Raw genomic sequence first — 16,869 nt, forward strand, 5'->3', positions numbered from 1 at the left:
TTCAGAATGTGGCTCCTCCCTAGGAAAGCACCCATTCTCTCTCCTGCTTACACTGTGCCTGGAGTTGTGATGTGCTTTGGCTGAGTAGTTGTAAGTGGAAGTGACTTGAATTAGAAGCAGTAGTCCAGTCCTGTGTGGTACATTGTCTTTCTTTCTCCCCTGACAACCCTCATTCATCCCAGATGGACATCTCTCTATCACACTAAGACACAAAATAAAGATGGCCTCTCGTCGACCAATAGCCAGCCCGTGTTGCACGTGCGGCATGAGCGTAGGGTGAGCCTCTGTGTTAGAAACCACTGGGATTTTGTTTCTGCAACGTTCCCCAGCCCCCTAGTTCCCAAGCGTTAGCATGGATCTGCATGAGGACCGCATGGAGAATTTCTTGTAACACAGTTGGAGTCTGTGCCTGTAGTAGGTCCGTGATAGTGACCAAGGCGGTGCGCTTCTCATATGGAAAGTAGCTGTTGTTTGGGGGATGGGAGGGAAGGTAGACAGTGCAAACATAGCCTCAAGTCTTGACCAAAGCATGCTTTCAGGCAAACCATGGGTTGAAAGTGTGGAGCTGAGTACCTGTTCCTTTAAAACATGCCCTTTGTAGCATGTGAAGTTTGCTTAGCACCAGTTGAATGACTGCCACTGTCTTGCTTTGCATCTGTAGTTTCCTTAGGACACTTACAGATGCTAATTGGTCTATGGTATTTCTTCTTCATAATTGGAACTCAAGCCAGAGAGTTAGCCATTTGGGATAGACTTTCTGTTGTCTTCTGATAGAACCAAATTATTTTCGAGGGGACTTCACTTCTCTGGCATATATATCTCAATAGTGAGAGACTAATGTTAATATTTTCAGATAGCTGATCATTTTATCACTGTGAAAACTAAGTTGCTATATTAATGACATAGATGCCTATATATATATATATATATATATATATATATATATATATATATATGATTTATTTAAAACATTTGGTTTTATCTTTTTCTTAGCATTTATGGAAGGAGGAAAAAATTCATAGTATTTACCAGTCTTGGGGTCCTTTAAAAAACTCACCATTGTAATTAATTCCATTTACTGCAAATAGTTTTATGTCTAACAGTGCTGTGAATCTGAGGTACTTGTTAAATTTTTCTTGGACTTAAGTGAAAAGTAATTTCGATCTTACTCCCAGTACATTTAATGTGTCAAGTGGGAGGGACTGGTGAGGAGCTGCGGCCAGGCCCTCCATTTTATCTTCAGGCTTGGCCTCCTCTGCTCTATAGAAATGTGGCCCATTGACACCTCTCTTGGGGTGATTCTTGACTCCCAAGCCATTGCAAGAAGCTCTTGTAGTATGGATTTTAGGCAAAAGCTGCTCAAAGTTTGTCCACGTATAAGGAGAAATCAGATTCTGTTGGAGATGTGGCTGTGTGTTTAAGCCCAGCTGTTTCTGATTTGTAATGTGGGACACAGCAGAAGGCAGTGCACAGTAATTATTTGGAGGTTCACACTTGGTTCCTGCAAGTGCTGCCTGCCTCAGCAGCATTCTTTGAGTTCTTGGGGACCAACCCATTCCCCAGGGCTCTAGGCATGAAATGAGTGTATGAAAAAATATTCATCAGAGTCAAAAGCAGTGTTGTTGATTCACTTGAAAGTTCATGAAGAGGATTTATTGGGGCTATTTGGAGTTAGGATTGCTCATGGAAACAAACTTTCCCAATTTAATTATTGCTGTCCTAGTTCTGGATTGCTGTGTGTGAGGTAACTTACAATAAGAACACATGGTCTATTCTGTTTTTCATGTTAAGTGGTATATGCAGGCTGAGACAAAGCTCTATCAGTCTTTTGTTTTATTTACTTTTAGTTTTTTTTTTAATTAACTGATTTATTTTATGTGAGTACACTGTTGACACCCCAGAAGAGGGCAGCAGATCCCATCACAGATGGTTGTGAGCCACCATGTGGTTGCTGGGAATTGAACTCAAGACCTCTAGAAGAGCAGTCAGTGCTCTTAACCCCTGAGCCATTTCTGCAGCCCACAAAGCTCTGGCTTATTATCCAAACAGTAATAGGTGCAAGGAGAAGGCCATGCTGTTTACATTTAGGCAAGGAAATGTTTTAACCACAAATATCACAAGTCTGAAATAGTAACTTTGTAGCAGTCAGTTTAATCCATTTGCATATGCATTTATGATGAAGCCATTACAGTTTTAAAACAAATATGAAATGCAATTTATTCCATTCCAATTTTTCTTGTCATTGCATGATAAGCAAATGTAATAAAACATTACAGTTATTGGTTAAATTTTACATATTGAATTATAATTTAGTACTAATATATATTCCTACTTTTGAAAATGAGGTAGAAAATGAACTATAAAACTTTTTATTTTGTGAGATTAAAATCTTAATTCATTAAAAAATAAACTAAAAACTTTGTTGTAGATTTATTTTCTCATTTATTTTAAATATGTGCATGTTTTGCCTGTGTGTATCTATGTACACTACACGTGTGCCTAGTGCCCATGGCGGTCACAAAAGGCTGTTGGCGTCTCTTGGAACTGGAGTTGGGTTTGAGCTGCTGTCTCCACACCGGGAACTGAACCAAGACTCTCTTCAAGGGAAATGAGTGCTCTAAACCACTGAGCTCTCTCTTCAAGCGAGTATCCTTTAGAATAACCTGATGCCTAAATCTGAGGCATTTAAGTGTATGCAATCATCTTTTTAGGCTTTAAGAACTTTCCATTGGATTTATTCCAGATTAATTTGTGATTTTGGTGCCAGTGATGAAATAAAAATTCAAAATTTCCACAACACATAGCTGTTGTTGTCATTGGTCATTGTTTCCATAGTGCCAGTGGACGTCTCAGCATCTGAACTCTGAACTGCTTCTTTAAAACAGTTCTGATTTGTTTTCCTTTTCCTCTCTGTGCTGAGTGTGGTTTCTGTGAGTCACAATTTAAACCTAAGGTTAGGAGTGATGGTTCCAGTACCTAAGACACTGTGCAGGGATGCCCGCATTCCCCAGTTTACCAGCAAGTTGCCTGCTATGTAGCAGATGCTCAGCCAGTGATCATTGAACAGATTAAGATTGTTAGCTACATTTAATCGTTCGGTATCGTGGAAATGGTTCAGTGAGTCAGAACCAGCGTAGAGCAGTTGAAATATGATAAATGCTCTCTCCCCATATTTTGGTGTATGTGTATATAAACAGTAATTGAACCTTACAGTTTTTTTCAAGGTTGGTTAAAAAAAATCATGACTGTATCTATAAACCTTGTAGAGATTTTTTCATAACACGCATTTTCCATAAAGAAATATAAGTGAAATTTAGAGAATATTTTGTATTGATTACATTAACTGAATCATTGAAAACTGAGCAGAGAAACAATTTCTGTTCTCATTGATTTTGGTGTCCTGGGGGCTGTAGACGGAGGCGGAAGTGGCAGGTCACACACCCCATCATCCTGTGTCATAGTGACCGATGCAAAAACATTTTATAATTTTGTGAAACTGTAGAACTATAGAAACAAACATCAAAACTCAGATATCATGGTTTTTACTTAACAGAGTACAACACAGCAGTTTCTTAATGACATGTCGAATTCCTTGTAAAATGCATCTTTAAGAGGAAAACTTTCCAAAAATGTTGCTTCCTGAGTACAAGTTCTTCCAGGAGTGGTTCTGTAGTGACACCTGCTGGTGACGTGTTGTAAAGAGCATCACAGAATCTCACGGAAGTCATTTCACAGGAATTAGGCTTGGGAGGGAAAAGGACATTTTTGTGCAGAATTGTTACTTTTACTATTATTTATATATCTAACTCAACATTTGAACATTTGGTCAAGAATGTTATTTTAGTAACATAAGTATTATCCCTCTCTGTGCTTCTCGAAATGCAGCGTGTAGTTCCAACCTGAGTCTTTGATAATAGTTGTATATCAACTGAGGTTTTTGCTGCAGAGCTCAAAACCCTTCTCCTTTGTCTTCATTGGCCTTTTCTTGTTAGCACAGAGCTCTGCAGAAGCAGATCAGGGCCTGGATTATGCTAGTTTGTATCATGTGCACAGACTAAGTAGCAAGTTTAGGCATACATGAGTTGAATGCATTAGCTTTATGGGCAGTTGAAAATAAAATGAGACTTTAGAGGGTAATAATTGTTGAAAAAGTCTTGGTGTTGGAGCCTACAGGTAAATCATGTGTGCATGCACATGCACAGCTGACACGTTTCTACACTGTACTTGTTTCCTTAGTGTGGTTGTGTCTAGTCTCCAGTGTGTACTCAGTGACAATGAGCCGTCCTCCACGGCCCTCGGACCTTCCTAGCCAGCTGCCTGCATCTTCCACTATCTGCTGTTCAGCTCAGTCAATTCTCACACTTATATTTCCAAAACAAAGTTCATCACTCCCTGAGTCCTATACAGTTTCTCACACCAGTAAAGAGCCACCGTGTTCTCTTTGCTTTAACTCAGATTTGTCAGTAGGCATCAAGTTCTCTCTTGTTTGCTCCACATTCAAACTATCAGGATATTTTGGTTGCTCACCTTTGACATATATTCTCCTTTCCCTTCCAACTGTGGTCACCTTCTCTAGGCTTCTAGCTTTGCCTTCTGTTGTCTGTTTTCCATTCGGCAGCCAAAATACTTCTCATATAACTTAAGAGAGATCATCCTCTACTGAGATCCTTCCAAAGAGTCTCTCTGCATGGTAGACACTCCCTCCATTTTCCATGGCTGTATTTCCTACCTCAGCGCCATCATTCACCTCTTCCCCTTGGTTCTAGCCACTTTGGTGGTCTGTTCTCTCCGCTGTGGGACTCAGCACAGCTCTGTACTTGGTGCTTCAAATTGACATCCCTTCCTCAATTCCTTAAAGTTTGTGACCGACTATCATCCTTTGCCTTCTTAAAGAGACTACTTGACCCGTTATATATGTAAAAAGGGAAAACCCAGATCCTTCCTCCCCTGCCTTGTGGGTTTTTTTTTTTTTTCTTTTTTATGTCCACAGTAATTATTCTGGGTCTTTAGACTTCGTTGAATCTCTCCCAAAAGGTGTATGTCAGATGAAAATGTGATGTACTTGTGCCCATGGATGCGTAGTGGAACCTAAGCCATCCTACAAATACAGACGTGCCCAATATGTGATAAATACTTAAGTGGAGACTGGATTTGATCCTCATTGGAATCACCAAGGCCCTAGCAAAGTGAAGAACTTTGTAGTGGGTCTGCCTTGTTGAAGTCTTTATATCATGCCTTCTACATGGAACATAGATTTCAGTAATGTTTCACAGTTAATACCTGCACAGTGCCCGCAGTGTCAGAATGTGGGGCCACATTTTAAACATTCTTCTGGCAGAATAATTACTTTATTGTTCTTTTGAACCCTCAGTTACCTTAATAAACCTTATACACATGAATAAGAGAAAGAATATCCCCTTTGAGTACATGTTAAGATTTTATCAGAATGAAGTGCTTCCCACGGGGTTCTGTTGAAGAGCCAGGCCTCCATCATAATGAAACTGCAAATTTATTTCTATACATCCCTTACGCTTGAAAGCTGCTTTTTGTTGTGTGGTCTGCAATTAAATGTATTGTGCAGGGCCACAAATATGCCTTGCTGACTAGACCGAGTTGTCAGAATCTTTTAACTCTTCAACACTGCACAAATGGTCATCTTTTAACAATAACACCCCAAAGCCAGAATTTGTTCCTAGATGTACGTAATCTTTTAATTGATCTACTGCTTTCTTTTCCCAGTCGGTGGGCTCCTTGCCCACTCCTTCACCACTCCACCAATCCAGATTGTGGGTTTTAAATTACTGTGAAACACTTTCTTCTGGTAGGAAAAGATAAGTTTAAGTAATGTAATTTCCCCAGGCACACTCTTACTTTACTTTATAAGTTCTTTTGCCTTTGTGCACATTCTGTGTAGATATTTATGTCATGTATTACCTAAATGTAAATTTGGTCACATTTTCCACTGTCAGCACAACCACTGCATCAGACCTGCTGTCTTAGATGTTGTAAAACATCCTCACATGGCTAAAAGATTTGCTAAGATTCCAGGTCACATACAGTAAGGTTTGTTTTAAAATTAAGGCAGTTGTTTTGTATATTTTCTTTATGGCTTGTCATACAAGTGACAGGCAGCATGAGCTGTCGTCCACTTACATTTGAAGACACACTTTTTACATCTGAGTCTATGAGACTGTCATTTTGTCATTAATCTTTATAGATTTTTTTCCAAGAGATTTTAATAATAAATACTCAAACTCCCTTTATGACTGATTATATCCAAGGTTCCTTGTGGCTGTAACCTTTTTGTTGGAAGGACTTTTGAGTATTTCTAATGTCTTTAAGTCCATTTTTAAATACTTGTTGTTGGCCTACATCTCCACCAGCTAAAGACAATACAATTAGCTGGACAATGGGAAGGAGACATGTTTGATTATTCAGATTATCATTGCCACTACCCCTTATGCACTTGGAATTCTGAGTCCTCTTAGTCTGTTAGTACTGTGACCTCCATGAGGTAAGGTTTTTGCTGGTCTTGAGCCCCCGTGAAAGCTCAAATGCACACAAGCCTGTACCGAGGCACTGTTGTTATCTAAGGAAACAAGACTAAATCACCCAAACTGCACAGCAGTAATATCGTTCAGGAAACACTACTTGGATTCTCCTCCTCCCAGTCTCAGTCTGTGCCTGATGTGCCGTGTGTGAGCTCCTCAGGGATTGGACTCAGGAGTGAAGAGTGTCTTCGCCTTGTTTCAGATCAGATGGAACTGTTAGAAGACTGACTGTATCTCCCTTACCCTGTGTCCGAGATCTTTAGTGTACTAGGTGCTTTCTGGAAGGTGACTTGCTGTATTTTTCATTGCTTATGTCATTACCAAAAATTTCCACACGTTCAACCATTTTTAGGAAGGAATGCTATTTTATGTACTACTTTATATTCCAAAACATGTCGTTTTATGATTGCAAATTTTTGTTTTAGGTGCAAAGATGGCTTAAAAGGCTTTACATTTTCTGCACTTAGGTAAGTAACATTCTGTCTCTGTGTTGAGAGAAGTTGCAAGCTAACCTTTTAAAAATACTGAGTGTATATAATTCCAATAAAGATTTGTTCATTTAATTTTTAATTATAAAATGTGTAGTTATAAAAGTCACAATATTATTTCCTTGCATTTGTGGATAGTTTATTAAGTAATTTCTTAGACTGGGTTGAGTTATATCAGACTCATGGATTTTCAAACACAATGGGTCTCAAGTATTCATAGAGCATCTGATTAGTAATTGGCCTATTATGTACTGTCTAAATGTTAGTTATTACCAATATTTCATAATTCAAAACATCTTAACAAAACAGACATTGTCTTGCAACCACTCTGCAATGTTTGTCCTCTGTTTAATGGAATGTTTTGCTGACATCTCACTGTACACACTAAATCCAAGTCCCACGGTTTCCCAGTTTGTGATTTTATTTTTCAGTGTCCATGGAATACTTGCCTAGCGAAGTTTGGTAGCATGGTGTTCCCTGCAAGTATCAGAGAGAAAAGTTAGGGCGTGATTTAGGGTTGGAATCATCGTCTTATATGGTTCTTCTGAGGAGCTTGCACATCAGGTGCTTTAGTGCAGGGCTCACACTAGTGAGCATTCAGATCACAGACTCTCCCTCCATCTTTCGGGGGATGTGAATTTGAGGCATAGTTTTAGGTAAGGAAAAATGAAGAAATGCTTTGTTCATAGAGGTGTCTCAAAATGTCTGTTTTAGCAGGTGGTATCAGTGCTGAAGACTGAAGGGTCAGGCTAGGGAGAGATGATTTGGACTTGATACGTGGGTAGTAGACACCTAATGGTGTCTGAAGCAGGTGGCTAACAATGACTTCGAAAGCCAAGTCCAGCAGAAGTATGTGAGACATGGGCAGACGGAGAGCTAGAGGCAGGAGGCTGAGTATGGTGATTTCTGGGATAAAGAGAAGATTCAAGGGAGAACTCACAGATGGAAGAAGGTGAAGACCAGTGGACTGTATTTTCTCTCTTACAACCTGACTCCCAGTCTAGCACTGAAAGCTAAGTGTGCAGAGGAGGTTGGTATTTACCTACAGATGGCATGGCATGGCAGGAGACTGTCGGTCTTTCGGGATTTAGTGATGGAGCGTGCCTGGAATGTGTGAGGCCCTGGGTACAATTCCCAGAGGGTGTGAGGAGAAGAAGGGAAGAAAAATTTGGTAGTAAATCTTTGATGGCTAGATTTCTAAAGCCATGGTGCATGTAAAATGTTTTACTTTACTTTTTTTCCTTAAGAGATATATGAGAAAAAACTTTTTCTTTTGTCCTTAAATGATGATAAAGTCCAAAAGATGATTTCCTTGCGATGCAACCTTGCCTCACTTCCCTAAGATTCTAACCAAATGCTTGGAAAACATTGAGATACTTCAGGTAGTGTTGTGTCTCTTCCTGGCACGCACTTTGAATCAGGGCTTAGTTGTGATTGTTTGCGTCTAACTCTTCCGTGTCACAGGACAATGATCTAGACAAGGGTTTGTCGTTACAGGAATTCTTGTTGACGTTGTTAAGTATTGCAGATTTTCTGCCTTTCACAGGTCAGCCTTCTTCTGCCTGTCCTCCTTCATAGATGCGGAAAGGCATCGGTTCCCAGTTCCTGCCTCACTCTCTGTCTTTATTCCTATCCACAACTCGAAAAGCAACTGTGTTGGTTCTGGCTGAGATATACAACCAAAAACTCCTGTCCCTCTTTTGTAATTTCAGCACAGTTTTAATGAGTACTGTCCTGTCCACAGCCTCAGAAGGCAGAAGTATATCTGGCTCACTCTTCGGTATGGTCTCCACACAGTCCATGTCCCATGGCAAAGTCAAAGCTTAACCAAATAACTTCTGAGTGGCTGTTGCTCAGTTCTCATACGGTGTATGCAGCATTTGTATGGTACATGGCCTTCCACTAAACAGGGTGGATTTCATTTTATATTGCTTGTTTTGCCATTGATTACTCTCAGATACTTAAAGATGCCACATAATTTTAATACCAAAAGCTAGATTCTGTTTTAATAGTCTGGTTTCATTGTCAAGGCACAGTAGGTGAATGTACATAGGTCTTAGCAGCTTCCTAAAGTATTACCTGGCACAAGTTTCTGTTCTGCATGTCCCCATTGATGCCTGTGTGATCGTTGTTACAGACCCACACAGTGATTTTACAGCCTGTCAAAACAGTCAACATTCAACATTAATTAAAGAAGGGAGGGGTCAGAAAAATACTTGTGGTGGCCAAACTTAGCAAGTATGACTTCCTTATAAGAAAAGAATGCTCAGTGCCTGACGGGTTTCCGGGTGCTGGCCACTCTGAGACTTAGTTGATACTAATAGATGCAGTCACCTTCAGGCCTGAAGGAAGTGCCCATCCCCCACAGCTTATAATGACTCTAAACAAATACACAGTTTTATGGAGGGCAAGTCTCCATCTGTTGCAGCCATTCATAAAGTAGAGTTTAATGTCTCCAGGCTAGTCTCAAGTAAAAAGCTTTAGGACATAAAACGTTACTCAGTTCAGCGCCTATGGTTTAATATGCTCTACCTGTAAAAGAGTGTACACACTTTCTAAAGACACCGTTCACTCAGCGTTTATTTAGTCATGTTTTCACTTTGTCTCCAGATGTGGACTGTGTCTAGAATGCACCAATGAATATGTTTCTGCCTTCAGAGGCTGTGCAGAGTATTGTGCTGATATTACAGAGGAGGGACAGGATTTTTCGGGTGTATATCTCAGCCAGAACTAACACTTGCTTTCCAAGTTGTGCATAGGAATAAAGACAGAGAGTGAGGCAGGAAGACTGCAGAGAATAAAAAGTTTTTAAAGCCAACTTCTGTAATAGAGCAGAGTAAGTGCTAAGACGTCATTCCCTGAGACTCCGCCCCAGGAAAGAAGAAGAAGGCTTTGGAAGGCAGAAAGGGTGTTTAACAAGCACTAAGGCCTTGGTTTACCTGAAAGTCTCTTACCCCACTTCCGTTAAAGCAGTCCGGTCACATGTGAAATTTGGAGTTTGCTTTACCTCGGGGGCATAGCTGGTGAAGCTCTCTAATTATTTAGGAAACTTCCCTTGATAATTTTAAGGAGAAATTATCTGTCTATGCAAACAGGAGTAGAAAGGCACTGGAGTGGCAGAGGCAAGGGGGAAGGACCCTGGGAGAAACAGCAGTGCAGGTGTTAAAGGGGCCTGGCTCAGGGATTACGTCCCATATCCTAACTCTGGGAAATAAGGCACCCGCAATGTGGGATCAGATGACATAACATTGGGAAATTCTTGATGGCACTGTGCCTGCCGTGTCCTAGGTACTTAGAATGTATGTTCTGTTACTACAGTTACTTGTTTCTCCGTGTCACAGACCTGCGCCTGACTCTGTCATATGATAGCAAAGGGGTGGACATAGCTACAGTCCCCACTGTTTAGCCAGAGGTGCTTAGAAATGGTGCTCACAGTGTTGTGATGAATGGGGCTCAGAGACCACAGGTCAAAGGCCACTCAGTCACTTGCAAAGAGCTTTTCCAAGGAGTTACCTCTACCTTATCAGCACTGGCCAAAAGAGCAGTAAGTTCCAAAAAGCGTTATAGACCCGTTGCTCACAGGGAACTGAGTGCCGATCTTCCAGGCACAAACACAGACAAGTAGACTCTTTAGTAACAACACCCAGGTCTCTCGCTGCTGCGTGATGGCAGAAAAGCCCTGTGCACCCCAGCTTTGACTGGGGAAGCTAAATGTTTTACTGCACTCACCAGGACAAGGGCTCAGTGGTTAGTCGTAACTGCATTTTGGTTTTCTTTTCCAAATAGTGTTTTCTTAGTTTGCTTATACCGGTCTCCACCCTGGAATGTTACTTAGTGAAGAATTATTGATCCTCTCTGAGTAGATATGAAAAGACTTTCTGAAAGTTGGGAAGCCGGGGTTTCCTTTGGAAAGTTCAGCTGTTGTTTGTATCAGCCATGACCTTACTGTGCAGTTAAAGACATCTGTGAACCTCTGCCTCAGGCTCATCCCTCAGTGCGGTCTGATGGGAGGGACATTTTCAATTGTACTGTTCTCACAAATAGTCATCTCAGATGTGTTTGCTTTTTCCAAAGAAAAATTAGTACATTGACATAATAATAGCAATAACGTTTAAAATGTCTGAGGAAATGTGAGGATAGGTAGTTTGGGAGGTTTCTGTTCTAGTTACTGCTCTTTTACTTGGGACCTAAAGTCCTTTCACATGGGAGTGACTTTACCTGATGCCACTGCTTTTTAGTGAAAATGTTGCTGATGTAAGTGAGGCGCAGAGAAACCACAGGGTCTGATTACTTTGTAAGTGGGAGGAATGTTTGGGGAATTTTGTCCCTGCGATGGCTGTCTCCGGGGATGTACAGTGAATAGCACAGGGTAGGAAAGCCTTGGTTTTAGAAGGAGCAGGGAGCTGTCAGAGGGAGTTTGTAAGCGGAAAGGGTCTGTAAAGTAGCAGTGGGGAAAGTCTGTGGTGAGGAGAGCAGGACCTTGGTTTGACCTGTGTTACGGGTTAGTGCTGATAGGGAGCTGGGAAGTAGCCACTCTTCTGACAGGGAGAAGGTCCTTGCTTCATAAGGGTCTGAGGAATGCCCCATTAGCTTTTGTTTGTCCACCAGCAATTTCTGTTTACTTGGTCAGAATCTAGCCCCAGCTGAGCTTGTCATTTTGAGATTTGGGGGTACAACTCCCAAATGTTTTGGCCTAACTATTTGGATATAGCAGCCATCTGGTATAGACTTAGTCTCACTCTTAATGAGGAACTATATTATGATTGATTATGAGAAATTATAATTATTATTGACCTGTTCATTCAGACTGACCTGCTTCTCTTAAAGTTTTAAAAAAATGTAGTGCCTTTAAAAATGTTCTAGGTTAAAGATTGCCTCTTAGAAGTCCTGTCGTATATTGTAGTTGATTAATTTTTAAAAATATCATCATGTCAAAAAATTCTTTTTTGGAGTATAATATTTTATGTAAGTTGTGAGAATAACTATTTTAACTAAGAAGTGAAATTTAACGGTTTTCTTTCCTGAGGGGTGAGGACAGCTAACGCCGTCTGTGTCCTTCAGGTTTATCGTAGGGAAGGAGGAGATCCCCACACACTCTCACTCGCCGGAGACCGCGTATGCGAAGGTGGAGCAGAAGAGGGAGAGGTACACGGGGGCACCGAGAGCACTGAGTCTGGTCGCTCTGGTTCGGACTCTGCTGGACTCCATGTGAGTGCTCTGTCCCCTCGCCTGTCCCGTGCTCCCCGTGCACGGTAGCCTCTCTTTCTCCTCGGGAACTGGTGTTACTCTTTTGTTCCAGCAGCAACTGTACCTAGCGTTTGGAGAGCACAGAACGCCGGGAGTGCTGTTCATGCTTTCCCATTGGCTGCTGCATCATGCATGCCTTTACAATGGAGTCTGGAATTCGAACAGCTCTCTCTTCCTTCCGGGCAGACTTAAGGAGTCTGGAGACCCTGGCTCTGGCTCAGGGGCAGACTGTGGGAACAGCAAGTGCTGATGTAGCCGGGGCGGCACGGGAGTGAGGGCCAGCTTCAAGTAAAGCTGTTTCCAGCAGTGACGGCTCTTTTGGGGATGAAATATTTACTTGTATATTATGCAGAAAAGTAAATCTTTACATTCTGAATATTCATTTTTTATGTTACCATAGACATTTAATAAACTATATGTCACGGTTTGGAGTTATGCTGTCAGCCATGAAGCTGATTAAATAATTAATTGATCATAATTATTAATTAAATAATCATAAATGATTAAAATACCATTCTTCACAAAACCCTTGTCAGCACCTGGGGTTGGACTGTGTGAGCACAGTTGGTAATAACATTTGCCCAAATTCTTCTTCTTTTTTTAAAATCTTTGTACTAGTCTGTACTGCAAACAGAAGATGGGAACAAAGGAAATGTAAAGGGCAGAAAGAGGTTGGCAGTGAGTTCAAGCAAGTGCAGGGTCAGGTTTGGATTACCTGGATGAGGGACAGTGCGGTAAGAGGGGGACATGAGAGGGTGAGGGTGAACTGTGAGGCTTATACAGCAGCAACACTGAAAGTATGACAGTAGCATTCTAGGACACTGGAGTCCATACTGTCTGGTGGTAAAAACTGACCTGGGATAGTTTGCACAGGGCAGGCCAACCTCTGTAGCTCACCTCTGTTCAAGCTCTCAGCTTTGATCACTCAGCACTTCTACATGGCCAAATATGGCACACATACTTTAGTTATGATTGGTGTTGTCTCTCTGATCTGATTTCAGATGCAAGCATGGACCAAGGCACAGATGCTGCAAGCATTATGAAGACAACTGTATCTCCTACTGCATTAAAGTGAGTTTATAGAGGTGCTTCCTGATTTTTGTCAACAGTTGCTGCTTTATACCCAAATAATGTCTATAGTAATTTCTAAGTGAACAGAAAGTCCACATTCATTCTGCTGCATGGAGTGTGTATTGGCTCGGATCACTTCTCTGTGCCCATTCCCACAAACTCTGTTCTCTAGAGCTGTTACTCTCTTGGGTACTGGCAAAACTCTGCTGCTGGCCTCCTGAATCACTGGCCCCAGAGTGTCGGGGGCAGGTGGGCGTCTCTCAGCTGAGTGCTGCCTGCCCAGAGTGCTTTTAAAAGTCACGTACGTGTTACAAGTTCTGCTTTCTCTCTCTCTCTCTCTCTCTCTCTCTCTCTCTCTCTCTCTCTCTCTCTCGGTGGGGGGGTTAGTTGGTAATAGCCGAGGCCTACAAACCTCAGCTGTACAGTACTCTGCATGGTTATGGAGAGCATAGGTACTGTCCCACATCAGTGCTTATAGGTGGAACGCCAAGGCTCAGTGTTGATAGTGACATTTGTCCAACTTTGTCCTCATCTCAGGGTCCTCAGAGCCATGTCTAGGGCTAACACCAATAGAGGCCATTAACCGTGTGTGACAGGGCAGTGAGTGTGTTCAAGGGGAGTTCAGGGACTGACCAGCAGTCAGAAACCTAGTGAGTGTCTGACATGCATCCCAGTGCTGAGGACTTACTCAGCAGACCGTGGACCATGCTGGACTGTGTGGAGACATTGGGAGAGGAGTTTTGGGTTATTAGGTAGCCGTGGGCGTCCCAGCGCTCACTGTGTACGCCGAGCTCACACACACCTGCCTCTGCCTCTGTTTCCCGGGATTAAAGGCTAAATCCTGAAGTTTTAACAAGGGTGTCTCCTTATGGTGGAGCTCTGACTACCCCTTGCGAGGGTAGACAGTCACGTTGGCTATGTTCTTCCGGCTCACTCCGCTCACAGCTTCCCTGCCACTTCTGTATTGGCTCTGTGCTTTCTGTCCAAACTGTGTGACATGTTTTCATGATAGTATCTTCTCTTTCGGATCAACTGAAGTGTCACACTGTCAGTACCTTTCCTTTACTGCCCAACTAATTCGAGTTTCTCTAGTGGCCAAGCACTTTCTTCAGAACAGATAGTAATTTTTAATATTACTTTACTCACTTGGTTTCTCTTTCTATATAAGGTGGTGTAACTCCACAAAGGCAAGAACTTGGTCTTGCCTCCCTTGTCTCCCACAGCCCTGTAATCCCAGTATATAATAGATAGCTAGCAAACACTGCCCGAATACACGAAGGTATAACACAAGGTTTCCAAAAATATATTGATTTTATCTTCTGAAAACTGAGTGAAAGAATTAGTCTTATTGCTATTCCCGACTCACTAGCATAGTGTTATGGAGGAAAAAGGGATGTTGTGGTATCAAAATACTAGACAGTTCCAACAGTCCAGTGAGACAAACTCTTGGGAATTCACAAATGACTAACCTATTTCATTTCCATGATTTCACCGGGGTTTAGGAAAATCAATCCCTACTTTCTCAAAGCAATTCAGTTTTTATTTTTCTAGGAAGGAAAACTGTAATTGGAAAATGCAAGCCTGTCTTTTTGGAGCTTAGCACACAGGCCAAAGTCCCAGCTCTTTCCCCCGTGCCATGAGGCTGAGACAAGCAGAGCGGGAAGGCATTGTGAGTCTTCGAGCTCAGTTTGCTTGTGTTCACCTCATGTAGTTACCTACATAGCGTTCCTGTCTCCTAGGAAATTCCTTTAACTTGGTTACTTAAAGAAAATTACACACACACACACACACACACACACACACACACACACACACACACAGAGAGAGTTCCAAACAAACAGTGAAATTGTCTTCCATTTGAAAAAGAAGAAAGAAAGAAAGAAGCAAGCTGCGTTTGCACTGCTCCTCAGTTTCCTGTTAAACTTTCCTAAAGAAGGCGATTTTGACCACTTTTTTGGGAATTTCCTTGCTTATAATTCTAAAACCCTGTGGCTGTTGTGAAAAGAATGTAAAGAGACGGAATTGTTTCTAGGGCTTCATCAGAATGTTCAGCGTGGGCTACCTGATCCAGTGCTGCCTCCGGGTCCCCTCCGCATTTAGGCACCTGTTTACAGAACCATCCCGGCTCCTCTCTCTCTTCTACAACAAAGAAAACTTCCAGCTGGGTGCTTTTCTTGGATCTTTTGTTAGTATATACAAGGTAAGCTTATCAAAAAAAAAAAAAAAAGGAAGGAAGAAAGGAAGGAAGAAAGAAAGAAAAGTCAGTAAAGATAGGGTGGAGAAACTGCTCTGCAGCTAAGCACTTGCTGGCTGCTCTCCAGAAGACCCCTGTTGGGTTCACAGTATTTACATAGTAGGTCCCAACCCTCTGTAACTCTATTTCCAGGAGATCTGGTGCCCTTTTATGGCCTTCATTGTCATCAGGCACATACATATATGACATATACATACATACATGCATCCACACAAGTAGACAAAACTCATACACATAAAATAAAGTAATGAATAAATGCTTAGAAAGAGAATTCAAAAGCCTGACTATTGTTAGAATGGGATGTGTCTGGATTCAGCTGTTGTTTTATTGGGTGTGCGTTCTGGAATATTCCTGCCTATCTTGGCCTCACCAAGTATATACAATATATTGTCAATTCAGGTGGGAGAAGTTTGCTTATAATTTTACTTAAAATATGCTTTACTTTATACCTGTGTTGCATTTGTTTATTTTTTTCAGAGACTTATTTTCATTAGTTTTCAGTACATAGACATTCTAAGAAAACGTATATTTACTAAGTAAAATCTAATAATATTCAAAAATTTAAAACACATTACAGTTGGTCAGTCACCTTAGTGTACTTTTGAGCTTTCTCGAGATGGCAGGGTTTGGCCAACACTGAATGGTCTTCTCTTGTATCCCATGGTGGTGGTTGTTCTGCCTGTCCACTCAGAGTCTGCCGTGCTGGCCACAGCAGTGAGTCCTTGTCACTGCCTTCTGCCATCTCTGGTGTGTGCTGTAATGTCTGCACACGTCAGCAAGCCCAGCAAGCCCTCAACACACGGATAGAGATCACCCTTGCAGAACATGGCAGTGCTGACTGAAGGCCTGCTGTTTAGTGGGGACACTATCGTGTTCCTCGTTATACTGAAGTGGTTTCCTATCTAAACTTAGTTTGTTTATTTAAACTCAGGTTCTAAGTGATAACATTCAGTTATAAATATGTTTTTAATTTTTCAATTTTTTTTTATTTTTACCTTTAAAATTGGGTTTCTTTGAGACTATATAGAAGTGGTTTCCTCCCACATTGAGATCTTACTCTGAATTCTCACCAGTCACAGTCATCAGTCTCCCACATTTGGGGTTATGCATATGAACCACCATGATTTACTGTATGTCTGGACTATTCACATTGTAGCTGTGTACAGTATGGTCTATAATTTTGTTAGTTTCTATTCCATCTTCTTCCTTGTTACTCCCTCCATTTTTTGGTTTGTTTATTTTTATTGGTTTCATGCTA

The 16,869-nt window shown here is 41.5% G+C and overlaps 1 protein-coding gene across 1 annotated transcript in view; it reads left to right on the forward strand.

Annotated features, from left to right (window-relative positions):
* The window catches only part of TMEM135 (transmembrane protein 135), a 176,472-nt gene that overhangs the window by 148,576 nt on the left and 11,027 nt on the right, over window positions 1-16,869 (forward strand). The window contains exons 7-10 of the mRNA XM_080912125.1: window positions 6,977-7,018; window positions 12,101-12,247; window positions 13,288-13,357; window positions 15,390-15,557. Of these exons, the coding sequence (XP_080768251.1) occupies window positions 6,977-7,018; window positions 12,101-12,247; window positions 13,288-13,357; window positions 15,390-15,557 (427 nt within the window). The remainder of the gene's footprint in view (window positions 1-6,976; window positions 7,019-12,100; window positions 12,248-13,287; window positions 13,358-15,389; window positions 15,558-16,869) is intronic.

The sequence above is a fragment of the Micromys minutus genome, assembly GCF_963924665.1.
Source record: "Micromys minutus genome assembly, chromosome: 2".
NCBI lineage: Eukaryota > Metazoa > Chordata > Mammalia > Rodentia > Muridae > Micromys > Micromys minutus.